At 37.0% G+C, this 23601-nt stretch overlaps 1 protein-coding gene across 5 annotated transcripts in view; it reads right to left on the bottom strand.

Annotated features, from left to right (window-relative positions):
* Positions 1-23601, bottom strand: part of LOC115230158 (P-granule-associated novel protein 1-like) — a 39083-nt gene that overhangs the window by 4531 nt on the left and 10951 nt on the right. For 2 of the 5 annotated variants that reach the window (XM_036499523.1, XM_036499527.1), the window contains exons 3-9: positions 22607-22678; positions 21258-21329; positions 19202-19273; positions 17966-18037; positions 15255-15326; positions 14152-14223; positions 2364-2521 (exon numbers count right to left, since the gene is read on the bottom strand). In XM_036499523.1, coding sequence (XP_036355416.1) covers positions 2364-2521; positions 14152-14223; positions 15255-15326; positions 17966-18037; positions 19202-19273; positions 21258-21329; positions 22607-22678 — 590 coding nt within the window. The remainder of the gene's footprint in view (positions 1-2363; positions 2522-14151; positions 14224-15254; positions 15327-17965; positions 18038-19201; positions 19274-21257; positions 21330-22606; positions 22679-23601) is intronic. The other 3 variants (XM_036499525.1, XM_036499526.1, XM_036499524.1) reach the window with 3 other exon arrangements.

A 23601-nucleotide genomic window follows, 5' to 3' on the forward strand; every position in this document is an offset into this window, starting at 1 on the left:
CTTTGGTTTCAGGATATCTTCCTACTTTCCCCCAACCAATCACAGCAGCCTTCTGAATGATCATGAGCATTGACTGTCTTCCTGGCTAAGCGCTAAATATATACTTTACCTCTCTACTTTACTCTCTCTACTTTTTCTTCTCTCTCTCTCTCCTCCGCAGCATCACTCTTACCAACCCACATCCTCACATTATTTGTCCCTCCGCCCACATTTACACTTTATACACACTTCACACGCTAGACCACAGTTTCTACCTACACATCTCACTTCGGTAGCACAGTTACTCTCTGCACACTTTATTACACACAAAGACAAACACACACACACACACACATACACACACTTGTCCCATTGGATATTCTACATTTGACACACACATACAAATGCATACACACTCGTACATAGACTCATACATATTCCCTCACGCCACTCACTCTTCAAACACATACACACCTCACACACACATACCCATACTCACAAGTGCTGCCCTCACACATTCACTTTTGCACCCAACGTTTTGCTTTGTATCTCTAAACCACTCACTTCTCTCTCTCTCCCTCCTCCTCCTCCTCCTTTTTCCTCCCACTACTGCTTGGCTCCTACTAACAGTTTACCTCCCCTATACGCACACATACCGCACCCTTCTTCTCTCCCTTTCCATTCGTGTTCACTCTTCTTCGAATAAAACCACTTTTGCTCTTCTCTCCTTCTTTCGTCAGCCATTTTCTGTCTCTCACTTAACCCATGTGTACCAACCCTTTGCTTGTACAGTTTACATTATTTGACCTTCATGAAGTGTGCCATCTTTTTCAGACAATTTACATTACTGAATGTTTTGCCTGCATTTTGCCCTTTCTTGTCTTGGTATTTGATCTTCTGAAGCAACTTTTCTCTCTTATTCGATTTTTATCCTATAGATTCTACTGCAACTGTCCATGTCACGTCTTGCTGACTTTACAGTGTTCCCAGAGCATTGAACAGCAGTGATGGTGTCTGAATTGTGGTAACCGTCATGAATTATCATGAATACAGGTTTCTCTCTTCCAATATTTAGATGGCTTTCAAGGCGGCAAGCTGGCAGAAACGTTAACACACCGGGCGCAAAGCTTAGCAGTATTTCGTCTGTTTTTTCACGTTCTGTGTTCAAATTCCACAGAGGTCGACTTTGCTTTTATCCTTTCGGGGTAGCAGTTGCGTACTGGGGTCGATCCAATCGACTGGCCCTCTCCCCACAAATTTCATGCCTTGTGCCTAGCGGAGCAAAGAATATTTAGATGGCTTCCAGTCCGCCATATCAGCTTTTTTCTCAGCTACAACTTTATGCTCTCTAACGCCTTTGCTTACCAATACACTACGTTTTCCTTAATATAATGGGACATAAAATCGTTATATTTAATACCGACACTCTGTATATCCATCCATCTACCATCTTCAACGCTCATTATTCCTGGGAGGGTCATGAGGACATCTGGTGCCTCAGGTACCTCCTGCATAGGGTACTATCAGAGGCAACTGCCAATACGCATACTGATTGGATTCTCAAGCATGACCAAATGAGGCTATGGATATTTTCTAGCTATCACTTTTTGGTGGTCTAACTCTACATTCCCTGCTGTTTTTCATCATTTTAAAGAATCGATCTTGCGATTTTGTCATGTGACATCCTAATCGCATGTCCGCATTACCGGAAATGTAGTGGCACAATACGGAAAAGTACCGACCTGATCTGGAGAGACTCCCTCATCTCCAAGGTACACACTGTGTCGAGTAAGCTACTCCAGTTTTTTCGGAGGAATCCCATTTCGTCGGCCGCTTCTCTGTTTGAGATCAGACTCTTTCAGTCGTTAGCCAATATTCATGACAACAGATGAGAATGGGCACGAAACCCAAACTGAAGATAGTGTGTTTGGCTTTGTTACCAAGTTGTCCTCTTCTGGGGATCGAATACTGGAACATTTTTTTGTATCTCGGGAGGGTCATTAAGCCAATAAAAAACACACGTACTGGTTCTATTTCACTCATTCATTATTCGTCACTTTGTTAACAATTTGTTAACGAATTAACTAAATGAATGTTTGATTAACCGTTTGGTTAACCTATCAACCAGTTATGGTTGTTAGCGACATTTTGTTGTGTGTGTGTGTGTGTGTGTGCTGTTGATGGTTTGTGTGATACAGTTGAATCTATAAGTTCGTTAGAGAGAAGATGTGAATGTAAAGCGTGCGAATGGTAAAACGTTTATTCCTCATATCTTTATCTATAGTTTCCCTTTCATAAGACATGATATTGCAAGCTTCAGAGAATAACCCGGATTTTCTTAGTATTAATAATAAAAGAAAAGAAGAAACGAGAATTTTACTTACTTTGACATTGCGAATAATCCAGTATAGGTATTCGTTTCCCTGAGCCTTCCTGACACGTGCCAGAGACAGCAACAGTTCTGTTATAGACTTTTTTAATATACTTAACGAAGGCTGGCAAGTGACATCCACACTTCATAAGGTTATTGTTTTCGAGGTAACTGTAATAATAAAGAGAACTCTGAATGCGTTTCAGATCAACAGAGAAATTCCTATGTGATTTGACAAGAAACAAAGATTATAAAATTTGAGCAGGTTTATAAACGCTATGGCATTCATTTTTTTAAGTGTTGTTAATAACATCAATATTGCGAAATGGTTTCTAGTAGAAAGTGGAAGCACTAAGGTTCTTTTCTCTTTTAGCTTAGATATTGAATAATAAAGTACCTTAAATAAGATTACTAGCCACTTGAAACGATTCTATTTTATTGTAGTTTAGGGACATTTTAGTGTCGGGAATTTGGTGGTAGGGATCTTGCGCCGCTCTGTCTGAGAAAACTCGTTTAGATGGGCGGTTTTGGCGCTAAGAAGGTCGTGTTTATTCTATGTAGCAACTGGTTTTAAAACTAGAGACGTACCAGCGCAGAAACTGAGAGATTACAGTGTTGTACATTTTATAGCTTCAGCGGTACAGACATGTATAGTAATACTCCTAATTAAGAAGGGGAAAATTAATATTCAATTTTGATATATCAATTTGAATATTTTCAGTCAATAATAAATCTCTGATCGAGATGTAAACAGTAACCGCTCGACAACGTAAAGTATAATAGCCATCTCAATATGGCTAACCACTAAGGGTGGGTGTTACTATAGCTTTTAACCCCAGGAGATCATCGTCAACGCAGGGTATTCACCGGATTCCGATCGTAAACCGGTGATTACCGTGCGTTGACAAGAGGCAAATACCTCGAAACTGCGGTCCGTGCGTATCACTTAGGCTTATGAGAGAGGGATGACCTCCCTTTGCAAATACCATAAGGGCACAGATAGTGTGCCTAAAGCCAGCTGGAGACGATGATCTCCTGGGGTTACAAGCTACAGTAACACCCACCGTTAGTGGTTAGCCATATTGAGATGGATATTATACAATATTTTCAGTGTTTTTAAAAAAGAGCAACAGCAAGAACAACAGCAACAACATCAACAAAAATACAACAAAAACAACAACAACAACAAAAACAACAAAACAATAATAATAATAATTACACAACCATGACTATTTGAAGTGAGAAATAGAAGGTTGTTGACAATGAAGAGAGTAGAGGTGATACCAGTAGTAATTGGTACATTTGGAAGTATTAGCACTCAACTCCCAGCATGACTGAAAACAATTGGTACAAGTGTGAAGGTAGAACACCTAAAAGAAATCAGTATTGCTTGGAACGCAAGAATTCTTCGTAGGGTTCTTGAAGTATAAACAGTAAACAAGTACACTTTCCATCAAACCCAGAAAAGTAAGCTGTGAGTTTTCATATGATATGATGATGATGATGATGATGATGATGATGATTATATGATGGTGATGATTATGATGGTGATGGTGATGATAATGATGATGATGATGATTATGATGGTGATGATTATGATGATGATGGAGGTGATGATGATGATGATGATGTTGATGATGATGAGGAGGAGGAATACATTCTTTAAATGAGAATGCATGGACAGTTTGAAAAGAATAAACAGGATGTTAAGGATAATACAGCATCGTGGGCATGGCTTGAGCGAAGTGATTTGAAGCGTACCACTGAAAGCCTGATCATTGTTGCATAAGACCAGGCTCTCGCTGCCTCATTGGTCTGTCTCATTCGCTGTGTATTGACCAAAACCAAATAATCCATTGATGAGGAGGTCATCCGATAATCCCTAAAGCCAAAAACCTCTCAGTTCAATTGTCTTATGTCTGAGTAGAAATTAGAGGGAAAATGAATAAAAGAAGGTTTAACCTTCTCATTTGACCATTCACATGCAATCATAGACATCTTCATACACATTCAAGCATGAATATGGTAGTAGAAAGTAAAGTTAGAGTTACAGAGAGAGAGAGAGAGAGAGATGGGGGTATGAATGTAATCCATTCACACCACTCTGTACTACAAACTGCAGTAGATTTATTAGAGAGGAGAAATGAGAAAATGATAATTGAAAATACAGATACCAAATAAAATTAGGTAGGATGTGGTTAGAGAATATATAAATGGCATACTAGATTTAGAGGATATTCTAGATATAGATGATATGCTATTGAATTATTGAATATGATTTTCAGAAGAGAATATTCTGAACCTTTTAGGAATTTTGCTACATCGTAATGCAATTCTATAATGTTCTGATAAATACAATTTTGAAATAGTCTGCTTGTATACCTCCCAACCTCTAATACTGCGCAAACGTTGTTAGTTTTTTACTATTTGTCTCCCTTAAAAGGTTCTCCATTCCAAGCAGTGTGGTTAAGCTTTAATAGGGATAGGATCGTGTTAAATTTCCCTCTCTTTCTTTACCTCTCCACACACACGTGTATATATACATGTGTGTGTGTGTGTGTGTGTGTGTGTGTGTGTGTATTAACACAGAAGAATGGAGATATCATACACATTGAATCAGATTGGCAAATCACAAAATCTTGCGATACAGTAATACTGCGTATTAATCGGCCCTTTAGTTACAGGGTGTTCTCTTTTCATGTTCTGAGTTCAAAATTTGGAGGACGATTTTGCCTTTCATCTTTTTGGGGTCGATGAATTAAGTACCAGCCGAGCACTAGGGTGGATGTAATCGACAAGCCCCCAGCCACAAAATTGCAGGCCTTGTGCTTATCGTAGAAAGAATATTTTAGCCCCTTGATTACCAAATTACCAAATGGCTTCGTGGTAGAAAAACAGAGGCAAATACAGCAATCATCAGAAATATTTGAATGGAATTTTTGTGGTTCTTATTCCTTCTGATAACTCCGTTGTCATAAGGATATAATAAGTAATAACAATATATATATATGTGTGTGTGTGTGTATGCTTATATATGCACATACGCATACACACACAGGAAAATTTATATATGTGTGCATGAAGGTTTGTATGTAGGCCACTCTCTCGACTCCAGTTAATTATGAGTATTTATAAACATGGGGTAAACTAGATCAAACCAACCTTCTGATATTTGAACATAATCTTTTCGATAATAAAACACAGTGCTCGGAAATCATGTTGATCCACTGAAATTTAAATCAACTCATTGTTGTTTATTACCAACAACATTTAACGAGGAATTGAGAATTTTATGACCTCATTTTTATTTTTTTCATTTTCCTATAACCCAAAAAACTGTTTTGCTTACATTTTAACTATGCTGGGAAGAATAAGAAGCGCCATCTTCATATTTTTCTATTGGGTTGCTGTTCAAATATCTGAAAAAGAGACAAATATTACACACTTTAAAATAAGTAAAATTAAATAAATCTGTTTACTCTTGTTCATTTCTAAATTGCTTTTTAGTCAACACTAACAGGGTAAATGCTGATATTACACACTACAATTGTTTATTCCTCTTTATATTTCTATGGGAAGTGTTGTTTGAACAAGAATAGGTTCCTTCAATCTAACTTAATTATCCTAACAGAAAACCTGATAACAAAACAGCAAAAGATGGAAGGGAATAAAATACAAAAATAAAAAAAAATAACAAGGAGACTTTCTTATGTGCACAATATGGGTTTTAGTCAACATTCTCATCTATGGTAGAAATATCTTCCTCCATACAGGCAAGGTTCTGTGGCAGGAAAATTACATCTCACATCCATGGATTCTTTAGTCCAACTGTGTGGCACCTTGGACAAATAACATTAACTATAACCTTGGGTCAACTAAGCGTTGTGAGTAAATTTGCTGCAGGAAACTGTGTGGATTCCCTTCGTATATATATATATATATATATATATATATATATATATATATATATATATATATATTATATATATATATATATTATATATATATATGCGAGTGCTTTATAACCAATATTGGTTTGTTTACGTCCCCCTAACTTAGTGATTCCTCAAAAGTTATCCGACTGATTAAGTGCCAGATTTTAAAAATTCAGTACTAAGGATGATTTGTTCGAGTAAACGCTTGAAGGTAGTACTCCAGCATGGCCGCAATCTGATAACTGAAACAAGGAATAGTAAAAGTACATACTCCAGTAGCAGTGTAATGATAAAAAAGGTTTTCAAAACAATAAAATAATAATTATTGCAATAACATTGACCATCTTCAGACCAGTGCATAACTATCAGAATCCTATTCAAAGTTCATAAAACAATGGTCACCTTTTGGTAGAAGATAAATACTGGGTACCTATAAATTGACTTTACAATTTGAACACTTCAGAAGACAATGAAGAACAAGGATAACTCATCAAACTTTATTGGAAATCTTTGGCAAACAAATATCAGAAGCATTAGAACACTTCGACGTGGATTTAATTGTTACCAATTCTACGTCGCTAAAAGCCACACTTCTTTTTTGTCGGTTGAATTTTATAACGGGATTTTTACTAAAAGAGTCTTCCCAATGAAGACGTTCTTTTAAATTTGATTAATCTACACATTTCCTTTGGAAATAACTGAGATATTTTGATTCAAAGTCACTTTTTTGCCTTACGCTGCCATTTTTTACCTCGAAAACTTTGAAATAAATATTTTAAAGAATCAATTTCCAATTATTTTAGCTCCAAATGTAGCTTACATCTCGATCATCATTGCCAAAACGATGCAATTAATTAGGTTGAGAGCTGAATTACTAATTAAATCATGTAATAGGAGTGGAAGAGCTGCACTCTGTTGTTCACAGTCTCTAAGTGAAGTTCAGTAACAAGGACGGGGAGTCTATTGTTGGGGTGCCGGGTGGGATAATCTATAGTCACCTTGATACTTTGGTGGATGGAGTTGGCTACTTGCTGCATGCTCTCCATTATGTTCCTCTCAGTTTCTACATTACCGTTACTAGAGCTGGTCTTAACTGTGATATTAATGCAATCTATATACCTACAGTAAATTAGAAGAGTTGTGGACTGTTTTGCCAAGGATTGCTTAGGTTTTCTGATCCACCAGGTCATGAAGAGGCCGGCAATATCTCCAGATACACCGACACAAATGGCCGCACCTTGAACTTACATGTATAGTTTCAAGCATTTGTCTTATGAAGGAAGGCCGAAGACGCACGACCTTTGTTCTCTCGAAAAACGACGACGCCGTGGTGATCTCATTCTTGGTCCCTACATCATAAGCGGAAAGTGTATCCTCTCGAAAGAGCTGTTCTTCACTCCTGCTCCAGAGCGTCGGCTGCAGGGTCACTCCGAAAAGCTCTATCTACGACGATTTCATCTCAATCGAAGGAGAGGGGCTATCTCCGTCCGGGTTGCGGATCCGTGGAATAAGCTGCCGGACGAGATAGTGAAGATGCCGACGACCGCTCGGTTCAAAGTCTCTCTTGACCAGAAATAGCCTGAACTCTTTGTATGACCACCCTCCCTGTACATAACGCCCTGTCCCCCTACATGGCCTTGCTTTTGCTTTTTGAGACAAAAAATTAAACTAAACTAAACTAGTGATACTTTAGTCTGTGGTTCTTCAAGGTGGTTCTTACGCTAGCTCCTACTGCCTGTGCAATCATTCCTTTCTCCTAATTGTTGTTCTCAGGGAGTTGGGTGGGTAGGGTCAAGCCACACCAGCGCTCAGTGGTGCATTTATTTACTGCTGAAGTGATGGTGGGTGGTCTAAGAATCTGTGATCTGGCGGGGTAGAATATATAGTCTAAGAACGAGACACGGATCACGCGTGTTGACATCACAGAACTACACTTCACATTTCACAGACAATCTCATTACATTATACTCCAGCAAAATCGATGTCAATAGATGGGTAGAGGGAAGCAAGTCCTTAGTGTCCACTACACAACATGTGAAGAACTTGGAGTGACCAAAAATACTCATTTTATTGAGGATGTCCTCAGTGCTAACAGAAGAAGAAGAAGAAGAAGAAGAAGAAGAAGAAAAAGAAGAAGAAGAAGAAGAAGAAGAAGAAAAAGAAGAAGAAGAAGAAGGAGAAGAAGAAGAAGAAGGAGAAGAAGAAGAAAGAAGAAAAAGAAGAAGGAGAATAAGGAGGAGAAGAAGAAGGAGAAGAAGAAGAAGAAGAAGAAAGAAGAAGAAGAAGTAGAAGAAGAAGGAGAATAAGGAGAAGAAGAAGAAGAAGAAGAAGAATAAGAAGAAGAAGAAGAAGGAGAGAAGAAGAAGGAGAAGAAAAAGAAGAAGAAAAAAGAAGAAGAAGAAGAGAAGAAGAAGAAGGAGAAGAAGAAGAAGAAGAAAAAGAAGAAGAAGAAGAAGAAGAAGAAGAAAAAGAAGAAGTAGAAAAAGAAGAAGGAGAAGAAGAAGAAGGAGAAGAAGAAGGAGAAGAAGAAGAATAACGGCAATGCGGATAAATAACTGCCAGTCGTTGTCATGTCCAAACACATTCAAATAGATATATCATGAATAGAGTCCAGTAGTTGATTCGTCGATATATTAAGGAAATGCGAAAAAAATGTCATCGTTCAGAAGATATATGAAGCAGGAAGAAACGTTGCTTAGTTTCACATCGTATGTAATTGCGAAGAAATATTGAATAATGTTCATTATGTGAAGAAAGAATTTATATGGAAATATAACGAATAAGGGAAGAAGAAGAACAAGAAGAAGAAGAAGAAGAAGAATAGAAGAAGAAGAAGAGAAGAAAAGAAGAAGGAGGAGGAGGAGAAGAAGAAGAATAAGAGAAGAAGAAGAAGAAGAAGAGAAAAGAAGAAGAATGAGGAGAAGGAGAAAAAGGAGGAGGAGAAGGAGAAAAAGAAGAAGAAGAAGAAGAAAAACAAGAAGAAGAAGAGGGGGATTTAGGAAGAAGAAGAAGAAGAAGAAGAAGAAGAAGAAAAGAAGAAGAAGAAGAGAAGAAGAAGAAGAAGGAGAAGAAGAAGGAGAGGGATAATAATAATAATAATAATAAGAAGAAGAAGAAGAAGAAGAAGAAGAAGAAGAAGAAGAAGAAGAAGAAGAAAAGAAGAAGAAGAAGAAGAAGAAAAGAAGAAGAAGAACAAAAACTTCAACAACAATAACAAAAAAATTATCTCGGTGGAATTGTGGATAAATAACCACACGGCACCACAGAATCAACAGAACAATGTGAAATAAAATAGTAGCTAAAACTTATATTAATAGTGCAGATACAGACATACATATGAACATACACATATATTTTCAGGAATAACATTTTTATGCAGACAATTATCAACTGACAGTCATTGACATGTTCAGACTCAATCAAATAAATATAACACGAATATGAGAACTGAATATGATTTACAGTAATAGAGAGTGAGAAAACATGGAAATAAGGGGATATTAAATTTAAAGACATAGTATATTCCTCATGTATAAACGACAACATTGAAAGAACTTACAATTCCTCTAAGCTGTGAAGGCCTTGAAACATCTCCTTTTCAATCCTTGAAATTTTATTGTTGCCAAGGTTTCTGAAGCAGGAAACAATATTGGTTAGATTGACATAGTGTGAATTGCGATAACATATTCAATATTGTTCTTTATGAAAAGGGAAAAAATATAGGAAAATAACACAAGAAGAAGAGGAACAGGAAAGAGATTGAGAAGAAGAAGAAGCCAAAGAAGAAGGGGAGGTGGGGAAGGGGAAACGGAGAAGACAAGGAGGAAGTGGAGGGGGAGAAGAAGTAGAAGAAGGAGGAGTTGGAGGAGGAGGAACGAAGGAGAGGAAAATGGCTGAGGACGGAGTAGGACAAGGAGATGAAGGAGGGGTGGGGGAAATAGGAGGAGGAGCAGAGGGTAGAGTAGAAGAAAAAGATGTAAATTATTAAAAAGAGGAGGAGGGTGAGGAGACGAAGAAGAATAGGCAAAAGAGAAGAAAAAGAAGAAGAAGAGGAAAAAGAAGAAGAAGAAGAAAGCGATGAAGAAGGAGGAGGAAGAGGAGAAGGAGGGAGAGAATTACAAAAAAGAAGATGAGAAAAAAAAGAAGAAGGAGGAGAAGGAGGAGAAGTAGAAGAAAGTAGAAGTAGGAGTGGAAGAAAAAGAGGAAGAAGAAAGAGGATAAGGAGGGGGAGGGGAAAGTAAGAATTACAAGAAGGAGGAGGAGGAGGAGAAGAAGAAGAAAAGAAGAAGAAGAAGAAGCAGAAGAAGAAAAAGGAGGAGGAGTAGAGGTAGAAGAAGAGGAAGAAGAACAGGAAGCTGTAGAAGAAAGAGAAGACGGAAGAAGAGGCAAGAGGTGGAGGAGGAGGATGAAGGGGAAGAAGAAGTTAGAGAAAAAGAAAAAAAGAAGAAGAAGGAGGAGGAGAATAACAAAATGAAACTATGAAGAAGAAAGAGCCGAAAGAGGAGAAGTAGATGAAGAAATAGAAAGTAGAATAAGAAGAAGTAGAGGAAAAAGAAAAATAAGGAGGAAGATGAGGAGGAGAAGTACAAGAAGAAGAAGAAGAAGAAGAAGAAGAAGAAGAAGAAGGAGAAGAAGAAGAAGAAGGAGAAGAAGAAGGAGGAGGAGGAGGAGGAGGAGAAGAAGAAGAAGTAGAAGTAGAAGAAGAAAGAAGAAAAAGAAGAAGAAAAGAAGACGAAGAACAAGAAGAAGGAAAAGGAGGAGGATGAAGGGGAAGAAGAAGAGAAAGGAGGAGGATGAGAAGAATATGAAGAAGTAGAAAGTGTAGAAGAGGTAGAAGACGAAGAAAAAAAGAAGTCGTAGAAAGAGAAGAAGAAAAGGAAAATGATGGAGGAAGACGGGGAACAGAAGTAGAAGAAGAAGACGAAGAAGGAGAAGAAGAAGGAGAATAAGAATTAGAAGAAGAAGAAGAAAAAGGAGCAAGAGAGGAGAGGGGTGGAGATGGACGAGAATTACAAGAAGAAAAAGGAGGGGTGGGGTGGTGAGAGGAGGAAGTGAATTACAAGAAGTAAATGTAGATGAAGAAGAAGAGAATAAAATTAGAAGAAGAAAAGAAAGAGGAGGAGGTGGAGGAGGAGAAGAAGAAGAATAGTTTAAAAGAAGGAGAAGAAGAAGAAATTGAAGAAGAGAAGAAAAAGAAGGAGGAGGATGATGAGCAGGAGGTGAGGCGGAGGAAGGAGAAGACGAAGAAGAAGAAGAAGAAGAAGAAGAAGAAGAATAGTTTAAAAGAAGAAGGAGAAGAAGAAGAAAATGAAGAAGAAGAGAAGAAAGTAAGGATAGGAGGAGGCATGAGGTTGGCTAAGGAATAAGAAGAAGGAAGACTAAGACTAAGAATATAAGAAGAAGACGACGACGACGAAGAATAAGAATAATAAGAAGAAGAGTATAAGGAAGAATAAAGAATAGAAAAGAAGAAGAAGAAGAAAAAGACGAAGACGAAGAAGAAGAAGAAAGGAAGAAGAAGAAGGGGAGTAGAAGAAAAAGAAGAAGAAGAAGAAGAAGAAAGAAGTTATATTGAAAATCATGGTGTTGAAGACGAAACTGAAATTGTTCTTAAAATATCAGGAAATAATTCAAGGATAGATCGATAAATTTTGGGCGAGAAGACATGGCTGAAAAATCATGGAATATACGGAATCAGAAATCAACATATTCAAATGCACTCATACGCATTCTTATATTCATAGTATCAACGACGGAATGCGGTATGCACACTCACATCACACATATTCCCACTCACCCTTGTGGAAATATGGTGAGAGAGATTATTTCATATCGCTTCATTGTCAGAAGAATATTAGAAAACACACGCTTACAAGAAATATATCAGCAGTTTAATTGTATCAGGCCAAATATTCGAGCTTACAAGTACAGTATGTATTTCAGGTTTACAGATAGAATGTATGTGACTATATTATTCGAATATATATTTTCCGCTTCCAATTTAGTTGCTCTATTACATAAATAACGTGAAGTGAATGACAAAATTCGAAGTTGAATGATAATATCGAAACATGAAGGAGAATATTGAAATAGGAAATGGAGGAGGATGTAAAATATAAAATAAAGGAATAATATATTCACATTTCACACAGAACTACACTTATATATGAACATACACATATACTTCAGCTAAAAATATTTGATGCAAACATGTAAACTCACAAACGTTACCATTTCTAATACAAATTCATATCAAAATCATTGAAATTGGGGAACAAAATGAGTTATTTAGATGCGAATTGAAACGAAGCAAGTACAAGAAAGGAACATTATATTTTTCCTATTATTTCACATTTTCTCTCAAATTCTCTCTCTTTCTTTCACATTGTCTCGCTCTCTCATATTCTTCTTTGTATATTCCTAAATCGTGTTGATTCTACAAATTCGAATTGATTTTGTTTGGTGGAGTCTGAAATTTTATACATTTGTGAGCTTATATATCAGCATCAATTATTACATTCGGAAAATAATATCAAGAAACTGAAGAACTTACAATTCTGTTAAATTGCAAAGCCCCGTGAATACACCTTCTTTGATGGTTGCAATGTTGTTGGAACCAATATTTCTATAGCAGTAAAGAAAGAGTAAAATAGATTATATGGAAAATATTTGTGATACGACATCAAACACTGTGACTTCAGAATGAAAGGAAGAAAAAGAAGAAATATAACGAAGAAGAAAAAGAAGAAGAAGGAGAAGAAGAAGAAGAAGAAGAAGAAGAAGAAGAGAAGGTAGATGAAGAGAAGAAGAAGAATAAAAAGAAGAATAAGGAGGAGGAAAAGGAGAAGAAGAAGAAGAAGAAGAAGTAGAAGAAAACGTAGAAGAAGAAAGGAGAAGATAAAGGAGAAGAAGACCTAGAAGAAGAAAAAGAAGAAGAGGAGGCGGAGGAGGCGGAGGAGGCGGAGGAGGCGGAGGAGTCGGAGGTGGAGGAGAGGTGGGGATGTTAGGAGGAGGACAAAGGAATGGATGACTGAGGAGGGGCAGCTGGGGATAGCAGCAGAAGGAGCAGGAAGAGCAGGAGGATGAGTATAAGAGGAAGAATTGGAAGAGAATGGAAAAGAGGGAGACCATTGAAGAAGCAGAAAGTACAGAGAAGAAAAAGAACAAGAAAAAAAGAAGGAAAAGAAGAAGACAAAGAAGAAGTAGAACAGGAAGAAAAGTAACAAGAAGAAGAAGAAGATGAAGTAGAAGAAGAATAAGAGGAAGAAGAAGAAGAAGAAGACGACGAAGAAGAAGAGGAACATGCAGGAGATGAAGAAGGAAAGAAGAAGACGAAGAAGATGAAGAAGAAAAATAGAAGAAGAGAAAGAAGAAATTAAAGAAAAAGGAGGATGAGTAGGACGAAGAGGGGAGGTTGAGGAGAAGAATTGCAATAAGAAGAAGAAGAAAAAGGAGAAGGAGGTGGAGGAGGAGGGGGAATAGGAGAATTACAAGAAGAAGAACAAAACAACAACAATAACAAAAAAATTATCTCGGTGGAAGTGTGGATAAATAACCACACGGCACCACAGAATCAACAGAACAATGTGAAATAAAATAGTAGCTAAAACTTATATTAATAGTGCAGATACATACATACATATGAACATACACATATATATTTTCAGGAATAACATTTTTATGCAGACAATTATCAACTGACAGTCATTGACATGTTCAGACTCAATCAAATAAATATAAGACGAATATGAGAACTGAATATGATTTACAGTAATAGAGAGTGAGAAAACATGGAAATAAGGGGATATTAAATTTAAAGACATAGTATATTCCTCATGTATAAACGACAACATTGAATGAACTTACAATATCTCTAAGTTGTGAAGGCCTTGAAACATCTCTTTTTCAATCCTTGAAATTTTATTGAAGGAAAGAGATCTGAAGCAGGAAACAATATTGGTTAGATTGACATAGTGTGAGTTGCGATAACATATTCAATATTGTTCTTTATGAAGAGGGACAAAATTATAGGAAAATAATACAAGAAGAAGGGGAACAGGAAAGAGTTTGAGGAGAAGAAGAAGACAAAGACGAAGGGGATGAGCGGAAGGGGAAACGGAGAAGACGAGGAGGAAAAGGAGGGGGGAGAAGAAATAGGAGGAGTTCGAGGAGGAGGTGGGGAGGAGAAGAAAAAGCTTGAGGTCGGAAGAGGACAAGGAGATGCAGGAGGGGTGGGGGAAATAGGAGGAGGAGCAGAGGGTAGAGTAGAAGAAAAAGATGTAAATGATTAAAAAGAGGAGGAGGAGGATGAGGAGACGAAGAAGAATAGGTAAAAGAAAAAGAAGAAGAAGAGGAAAAAGAAAAAGAAGTAGAAGAAGGCGATGAAGAAGGAAGAGGAAGGGGAGAAGGAGGGAGAGAATTACAAAAAAGAAGATGAGGATAAAAAGAACGAGAAGGAGAAGGAGGAGAAGTAGAAGAAAGTAGAAGTGGGTTAGGAAGAAAAAGAAGAAGAAGAAGGAGAAGTAGAAGAAGAATAAATGAAGTAGAAGAAAGAGAAGTTGAAGAAAAAGAAAAATAAATAGGAAGATGAGGAGGAGAAGTAGAAGAAGAACAACAACAACAATAACAAAAAATTTATCCTGGTGGAAGTGTGGATAAATAACCACACGGCACCACAGAATCAAGAGAACAATGTGTAAGAAAATAGTAGCTAAAACTTGTATTAATAGTGCAGATACATACATACATATGAACATACACATATATATTTTCAGGAATAACATTTTGATGCAGACAATTATCAACTGACAGTCATTGACATGTTCAGACTCAATCAAATAAATATAAGACGAATATGAGAACTGAATATGATTTACAGTAATAGAGAGTGAGAAAACATGGAAATAAGGGGATATTAAATTTAAAGACATAGTATATTCCTCATGTATAAACGACAACATTGAAAGAACAATTTCTCTAAGTTGTGAAGGCCTTGAAACATCTCTTTTTCAATCCTTGAAATCTTATTGTTGCGAAGACCTCTGAAGCAGGAAACAATATTGGTTAGACTGACATAGTGTGAATTGCGATAACATATTCAATATTGTTCTTTATGAAAAAGAACAAAATTATAGGAAAATAATATGAGAGGAAGAGGAACAGGAAAGAGATTGAGGAGAAGAAGAAGCCAAAGAAGAAGGGGAGGAGGGGAAGGGGAAACGGGGAAGACAAGGAGGAAGTGGAGGGGGAAAAGAAGTAGAAGAAGGAGGAGTTGGAGGAGAAGGAACGAAGGGGAGGAAAAAGGCTGAGGACGGAGTAGAACAAGGAGATGCAGGAGGGGTGAGGGAAATAGGAGGAGGAGCAGAGGGTAGAGTAGAAGAAAAATATGTAAATTATTAAAAAGAGGAGGAGGGTGAGGAGACGAAGAAGAATAGGTAAAAGAGAAGAAAAAGGAAAAGAAGAGGAAAAAGAAGAAGCAGAAGAAGGCGATGAAGAAGGAGGAGGAAGAGGAGAAGGAGGGGGAGAATTACAAAAAAGAAGATGAGAAGAAGAAGAAAGAGGATGAGAAGGAGAAGTAGAAGAAAGTAGAAGAAAGAGGATAAGGAGGGGGAGGGGAAAGGAAGAATTACAAGATGAGGAGAAGAAGAAGAAGAAGCAGAAGAAGAAAAGGAGGAGTAGAGGTAGAAGAAGAAGAAGAAGAACAGGAAGCAGTAGAAGAAAGAGAAGAAGAAGGAAGAGGGGGCAAGAGGTGGAGGAGGAGGATGAAGGGGAAGAAGAAGTTAGAGAAAAAGAAAAAAAGAAGAAGGAGGAGGAGAATAACAAAATGAAAATATGAAGAAGAAAGAGCCGAAAGAGGAGAAGTAGACGAAGAAATAGAAAGTAGAATAAGAAGTAGAAGAAAATGAAATAGAAGAAAGAGAAGTTGAAGAAAAAGAAAAATAAGGAGGAAGATGAGGAGAAGTACAAGAAGAAGAAGAAGAAGAAGAAGAAGGAGGAGGAGGAGGAAGAGACGTAGAAGCAGAAGTAGAAAAAGAAGAAAAAGAAGAAGAAAAAAGAAGACGAATAAGAAGAAGGAAGAGGAGGAGGATGAAGGCGAAGAAGAAGAGAAAGGAGGAGGAGGAGAAGAATATGAAGAAGTATAAAGTGTAGAAGAAGTAGAAGACGAAAAAAAAAGAAGTGGTAGAAAGAGAAGAAGAAAAGGAAAAAGATGGAGGAAGACGGGGAACAGAAGTAGAAGAAGAAGACGAAGAAGGAGAAGAACAAGGAGAATAAGAATAAGAATTAGAAGAAGAAGAAGAAAAAGGAGCAAGAGAGGAGAGGGGTGGAGGTGGACGAGAATTACAAGAAGAAAAAGGAGGGGTGGGGTGGTGAGAGGAGGAAGTGAATTACAAGAAGTAAATGTAGATGAAGAAGAAGAGAATAAAATTAGAAGAAGAAAAGAAAGAGGAGGAGGTGGAGGAGGAGAAGAAGAAGAATAGTTTAAAAGAAGGAGAAGAAGAAGAAATTGAAGAAGAGAAGAAAAAGAAGGAGGAGGATGATGAGCAGGAGGTGAGGCGGAGGAAGGAGAAGAAGACGAAGAAGAAGAAGAAGAAGGAGAAGAAGAAGAAGAAGAAGACGACGACGACGAAGAAGAAGTAAAAGAAGAAGAAGGAGAAGAAGAAAAGAAGAAGAAGAAGAAGAAGAAAGAAGAAGAAGAAGAAGAAGAAGATACATTAAAAATCATTGTCTTCAAGACGACCCTTAAAATGTTTTCATAATATCATGAAATAATTCAAGGATAGAATGAAAAATTTTGGGCGAGAAGACATGGCTGAAAAATCATGGAATATACGGAATCAGAAATCAACATATTCAAATGCACTCATACGCATTCTTATATTCACAGTATCAACGACGGAATGCGCTCTGCACACTCACATCACACATATTCCCACTCACCCTTGCGGAAATATGGTGAGAGAGATTATTTATTTAATATCGCTTCATTGTCACAAGAATATTAGAAAACACACGCTTACAAGAAATATATCAGCAGTTTAATTGTATCAAGCCAAGTATTCCAGCTTATAAGTACAGTAAGTATTTCAGGTTTACAGATAGATGTATGTGACTATATTATTCGAATATATATTTTCCGCTTCCAATTCAGTTGCTCTATTACATAAATAACGTGAAGTGAATGACAAAATTCGAAGTTGAATGATAATATCGAAACACGAAGGAGAATATTGAAATAAGAAATGGAGGAGGATGTAAAATATAAAATAAAGGAATAATATAGTCACATTTCACACAGAACTACACTTATATATGAACATACACATATACTTCAGCTAAAAATGTAACCTCACAAACGTTACCATTTCTAATACAAATTCATATCAAAACCTTTGAAATTTGGGGAACAAAAAAGAGTTAATGAGATGCGAATTGAAACAAAGCAACTACAAGAAAGGAACATTATATTTTTCCTATTATTTCACTTTCTCTCTCAAATTCTCTCTCTTTCTTTCACATTGTCTCGCTCTCTCATATTCTCTTTGTATCTTCCTAAATCGTGTTCATTCTTCAAATTCGAATTGATTTTGTTTGGTGCAGTCTGAAATATTATATATTTGTGAGCTTATATATCAGCATCATTACTTTCGGAAAATAATATCAAGAAATTGAACAAACTTACAATGTCTTTAAATTCGAAAGGCCCGTGAATAAACCTTCTTTGATGGTTGAAATGTTGTTCCATCTCAGATCTCTATAGCAGTAAAGAAAGAGTAAAATAGATTATATGGAAAATATATGTGATACGACACCAAACACTGTGATTTCAGAATGAAAGGAAGAAAAAGAAGAAAGATAACGAAGAAAAAGAAGAAGTAGACGGAGGAGGAGGAGAAGAAGTAGAAGAAGAAGATGAGTAGAAGAAGAAAGTAGAAGAAGGAGAATTGGGCAGGAGGTGGAGGGGGCGGAAGAGAAGGTGTAGTGGGGAGGTTAGGAGGAGGACCAAGGAATGGATGACTGAGGAGCGGCAGCTGGGGGTAGAAGCAGAAGGAGCAGGAAGAGCATGAGAATGAGAATAAGAGGAAGAATTGGCAGAGAATGGAAAAGAGGGAGACAAGTGACGGAGCAGAAAGTACAGAGAAGAAAAAGAAGAAGAAAAAAAGAAGAAGAAGAAGAAGAAGAAGAAGAAGAAGAAAAATAGAAGAAGAATACAAATAAGTAGAAAAATAAGAAGAAAAAAGAAGGCAAAGAAGAAGACAAAAAAGAAGTAGAACACGAAGAAAAGTAACAAGAAGAAGAAGTAGATGAAGTAGAAGAAGAAGAAGACGACGAAGAAGAAGAGGAACATGTAGGAGATGAAGAGGGAAAGAAGAAGACGAAGAAGATGAAAAAAAAGAAAAATAGAAGAAGAGAAAGAAGAAATTGAAGAAAGAGTAGGATGAGTAGGACGAAGAGGGGAGGTTGAGGAGGAGAATTGCAATAAGAAGAAGAAAAAGGAGGAGAAGGAGGTGGAGCAGGAGGGAGAATAGGAGAATTACAAGAAGAAGAACAAAACAACAACAACAACAATAAAAAAAATTTATTTCGGTGGAAGTGTGGATAAATAACCACACGGCACCACAGAATCAAGAGAACAATGTGTAAGAAAATAGTAGCTAAAACTTATATTAATAGTGCAGATACATACATACATATGAACATACACATATATATTTGCAGGAATTACATTTTTATGCAGACAATTATCAACTGACAGTCATTGACATGTTCAGACTCAATCAAATAAATATAAGACGAATATGAGAACTGAATATGATTTACAGTAATAGAGAGTGAGAAAACATGGAAATAAGGGGATATTAAATTTAAAGACATAGTATATTCCTCATGTATAAACGACAACATTGAATGAACTTACAATTTCTCTAAGTTGTGAAGGCCTTGAAACATCTCCTTTTCAATCCTTGAAATTTTATTGCTGTCAAGAGATCTGAAGCAGGAAACAATATTGCTTAGATTGACATAGTGTGAATTGCGATAACATATTCAATATTGTTCTTTATGAAAAGGGACAAAATTATAGGAAAATAATACAAGAGGAACAGGAAAGAGATTGAGGAGAAGAAGAAGACGAAGAAGGGGATGAGGGGAAGCGGAAAAGAAGAAGACTAGGAGGAAAAGGAGGGGGAGTAGAAGTAGAAGAAGGAAGAGTTGGAGGAGGAGGAGGGGAGAAGAAGAAGAAGGAGGAGGACTGAAGAGGACAAGGAGATGAAGGAGAGAAAGGAACATAGGAGGAGGATGGGCAGAGGAAAAGAAGACAAAGAAGAAGAGGAGGAGGGGAAGGGGAAAATAAGAAGACAAGGAGGAAGAGGAGTTGGGAGAAGAAGTAGAAGGAGGAGGAGGAGAAGGATGAGTAGGAGGAGTAGGCGGAGATGAGGAGAAGTAGGTTGAGGACGGGGGAGGACAATGAGATGCAGGAGGGGGAATAGGAGGAGGAGGAGGAATGGGAGGAGTAGAAGAAGAAGATGTAGAAGATTAAAAAGAGGAGGAAGAAAAAGAAGATATAGAAGAATGAAGGGGATGGAGAGGAGAAGAATAATAAGAAGAAGAAGCAGGAAAAAGAAGAGGAAGAAGAAGTAGATGAAGAAGAAGAAGAAGAAGAAAAAGAAGAAGGAGAAGGAAATGGAGGAAAAGAGATGGATGAGGAGGAAGGGGAAGGAGAAGAAGGAGAAGAAGAAGAAGAACAACAACAACAACAAGAATAAGAAGAAGAAGTAGGAGGAAGAGGAGGAGAATAACAAAATGAAGAAGATAAGAAGAAGAAGAAGAAGAAGAAGAAGAAGAAGAAGGAGGAGGAAAAGTAGAAGAAGAAAAGAACAAAAAGAAGAAGAAGACGACGACGACGAAGAAGAAGTAGAAGAAGAAGAAGGAGAAGAAGAAGAAGAAGAAGTAAAAGAAGAAGAAGAAGAAGAAGAAGAAGAAGAAGAAGATACGTTGAAAATCATGGTGTTCAAGACGAAACTGAAAATGTTGTCATAATATCAGGAAATAATTCAAGGATAGAGCGGTAAATTTTGGGCGAGAAGACATGGCTGAAAAATCAGGGAATATACGGAATCAGAAATCAACATATTCAAACGCACTCATTCGCATTCTTATAGTCATAGTATCAACGACGGAATGCGCTATGCACACTTACATCACTCATAATCCCACTCACACTTGTGGAAATATGGTGAGAGAGATTATTTATTTCATATCGCTTCATTGTCAGAAGAATATTAGAAAACACACGCTTACAAGAAATATATCAGCAGTTTAATTGTATCAGGCCAAATATTCCAGCTTACAAGTACAGAAAGTATTTCAGGTTTACAGATAGAATGTATGTGACTATATTATTCGAATATATATTTTCCGCTTCCACTTCAGTTACATAAATAACGTGAAGTGAATGACAAAATTCGAAGTTGAATGATAATATCGAAACACGAAGGAGAATATTGAAATAAGAAATGGAGGAGGATGTAAAATATAAAATAAAGGAATAATATAGTCACATTTCACACAGAACTACACTTATATATGAACATACACATATACTTCAGCTAAAAGTATTTGATGCAAACATGTAAACTCACAAACGTTACCATTTCTAATACAAATTCATATCAAAACCTTTGAAATTTGGGGAACAAAAATGAGTTATTGAGATGCAAATTGAAACAAAGCAACTACAATAAAGGAACATTGTATTTTTCCTATTATTTCACTTTCTCTCTCAAATTCTCTCTCTTTCTTTCACATTGTCTCGCTCTCTCATATTCTTTTTGTATCTTCCTAAATCGTATTCATTCTACAAATTCGAATTGATTTTGTTTGGTGCAGTCTGAAAGTTTATACATTTGTGAGCTTATATGTCAGCATCAATTATAACTTTCGGAAAATAGTATCAAGAAATTAAACGAACTTACAATTCTTTTAAATTTGAAAGCCCCGTGAATGTACCTTCTTTGATGGTTGAAATGTTGTTCTCGTACAGATCTCTATAGCAGTAAAGAAAGAGTAAAATAGATTATATGGAAAATATTTGTGATTCGATATCAAACACTGTGACTTCAGAATGAAAGGAAGAAAAAGAAGAAAGATAACGAAGAAGAAGAAGAAGAAGAAGAAGATTAAGACAGGAAAAGAAGAAGAAGAAGAAAGGAAAAGAAGAAGAAAAAGAAAGAAAAAGGAGAAGAAGAAGCAGTAGTAGAAGAAAAAGAAAAGTAGAAGAAGGGGAATTAGGGACGAGGTGGAGGATGTGGGGGTGGAGCAGAGGTGGGGAGGTTAGGAGGAGGACAAAGGAAGGGATGCCTGTTCAGGGGGCCGCTGAGGGTAGCAGCTGAAGGAGCAGGAAGAGCTGGAGACTGAGAATAAGAGGGAGAATTGGCAGAGAATGGAAAAGAGGGAGACCAGTGACGGAGCATAAAGTACAGAGAAGAAAAAGAAGAAGAAGACAAAGAAGAAGAAGAAGAACAAAATTAGAAGAGGAAGAAGGAGGAGGAGAAGAAGTAGAAGAAGAAGCAGAAGAAGAAGAAAACAAAGAAAATTAAGAAGAAGAAGAAAAAAGAAGGCAAAGAAGAAGTAGAACACGAAGAAAAGTAACAAGAAGAAGAATAAGTAGAAGAAGAAGAAGAGGAAGAAGAAGAAGACAAAGAAAAGGAAGAAGAAGAAGAAGAGGAAGAAGAAGAAGACGACGAAGAAAAGGAACATGAAGGAGATGGAGAAGGAAAGAAGAAGACGAAGAAGATGAAGAAGAAGAAAAATAGAAGAAGAGAAAGAAATTGAAGAAAAAGGAGGATGAGTAGGACGAAGAGGGCATGTTGAGGAGGAGAATTGCAATAAGAAGAAGAAAATGAGGAGAAGGAGGTGGAGGAGGAGGGGGAATAGGAGAATTACAAGAAGAAGAACAAAAACAACAACAACAACAACAAAAATATTATCTCGGTGGAAGTGTGGATAAATAACCACACGGCACCACAGAATCAAGAGAACAATGTGTAAGAAAATAGTAGCTAAAACTTATATTAATAGTGCAGATACAGACATACATATGAACATACACATATATATTTTCAGGAATAACATTTTTATGCAGACAATTATCAACTGACAGTCATTGACATGTTCAGACTCAATCAAATAAATATAAGACGAATATGAGAACTGAATATGATTTACAGTAATAGAGAGTGAGAAAACATGGAAATAAGGGGATATTAAATTTAAAGACATAGTATATTCCTCATGTATAAACGACAACATTGAAAGAACTTACAATTCCTCTAAGCTGTGAAGGCCTTGAAACATCTCCTTTTCAATCCTTGAAATTTTATTGTAGGAAAGATCTCTGAAGCAGGAAACAATATTGGTTAGATTAACATAGTGTGAATTGCGATAACATATTCAATATTGTTCTTTATGAAGAGGGACAAAATTATAGGAAAATAATACAAGAAGAAGAGGAACAGGAAAGAGATTAAGGAGAAGATGAAGAAGAAAGAGAGGAGGGGAAGGGGAAAAGAAGAAGTCAAGGAGGAAGAGTAGGGGGGAGAAGAAGTAGAAGAAGGAGGAGTTGGAGGAGGAGGAGGAGGAGGAGGGGAGGTGAAGTAGGATGAGGACAGGGAAGGACAAGGAGATGCAGGAGGGGGAGGAAAATAGGAGGAGGTGCAGAGGGTAGAGTATAAGAAGATATAGAAGATTAAAAGTGGAGGAAGAAAAAGAAGTAGAAGGAAGAGGAGGGTGAAAAGAAGAAAAAGAAGAAGAAGAAAAAGAAGAAGTAAAACGAGAAGAAGAAGCGGAAAATGAAGAAGAAGTAGAAGCAGGAAAAAAGGAGAAGAAGGAAGAAGAGAAAAATAGGTGGAGGCGGAGGTGGAAGAGGAAGGGGAAGAAGAAGAAGACAGATGAGAAGGAGGAGGAGGAGGAGGAGGAGGAAGGGGAAGTAGAAGAAAAAGAAGGAGGAGAAGGAGGAGGAGGAAGAGTAGTAGAAGAAGAAGAATAAGATGAAGAAGAAGAAGATGACACTTTGAATATCATGGTATTCAAGATGAATCTGGAAATGTTCTCAAGATATCAGGAAATAATTCAAGGATAGATCGAGAAATTTTGGGCGAGAAGACATGGCTGAAAACTCAGGGAATATACGAAATCAGAAATCAACATATTCAAATGCACTCATACGCATTTTTATTTTCATAGTATCAACAACGGAATGCGGTATGCACACTCACATCACACATAATCCCACTCACACTTGTGGAAATATGGTGAGAG

This window comes from Octopus sinensis, unplaced genomic scaffold (genome assembly GCF_006345805.1).
Source record: "Octopus sinensis unplaced genomic scaffold, ASM634580v1 Contig14641, whole genome shotgun sequence".
NCBI classification, from domain to species: domain Eukaryota; kingdom Metazoa; phylum Mollusca; class Cephalopoda; order Octopoda; family Octopodidae; genus Octopus; species Octopus sinensis.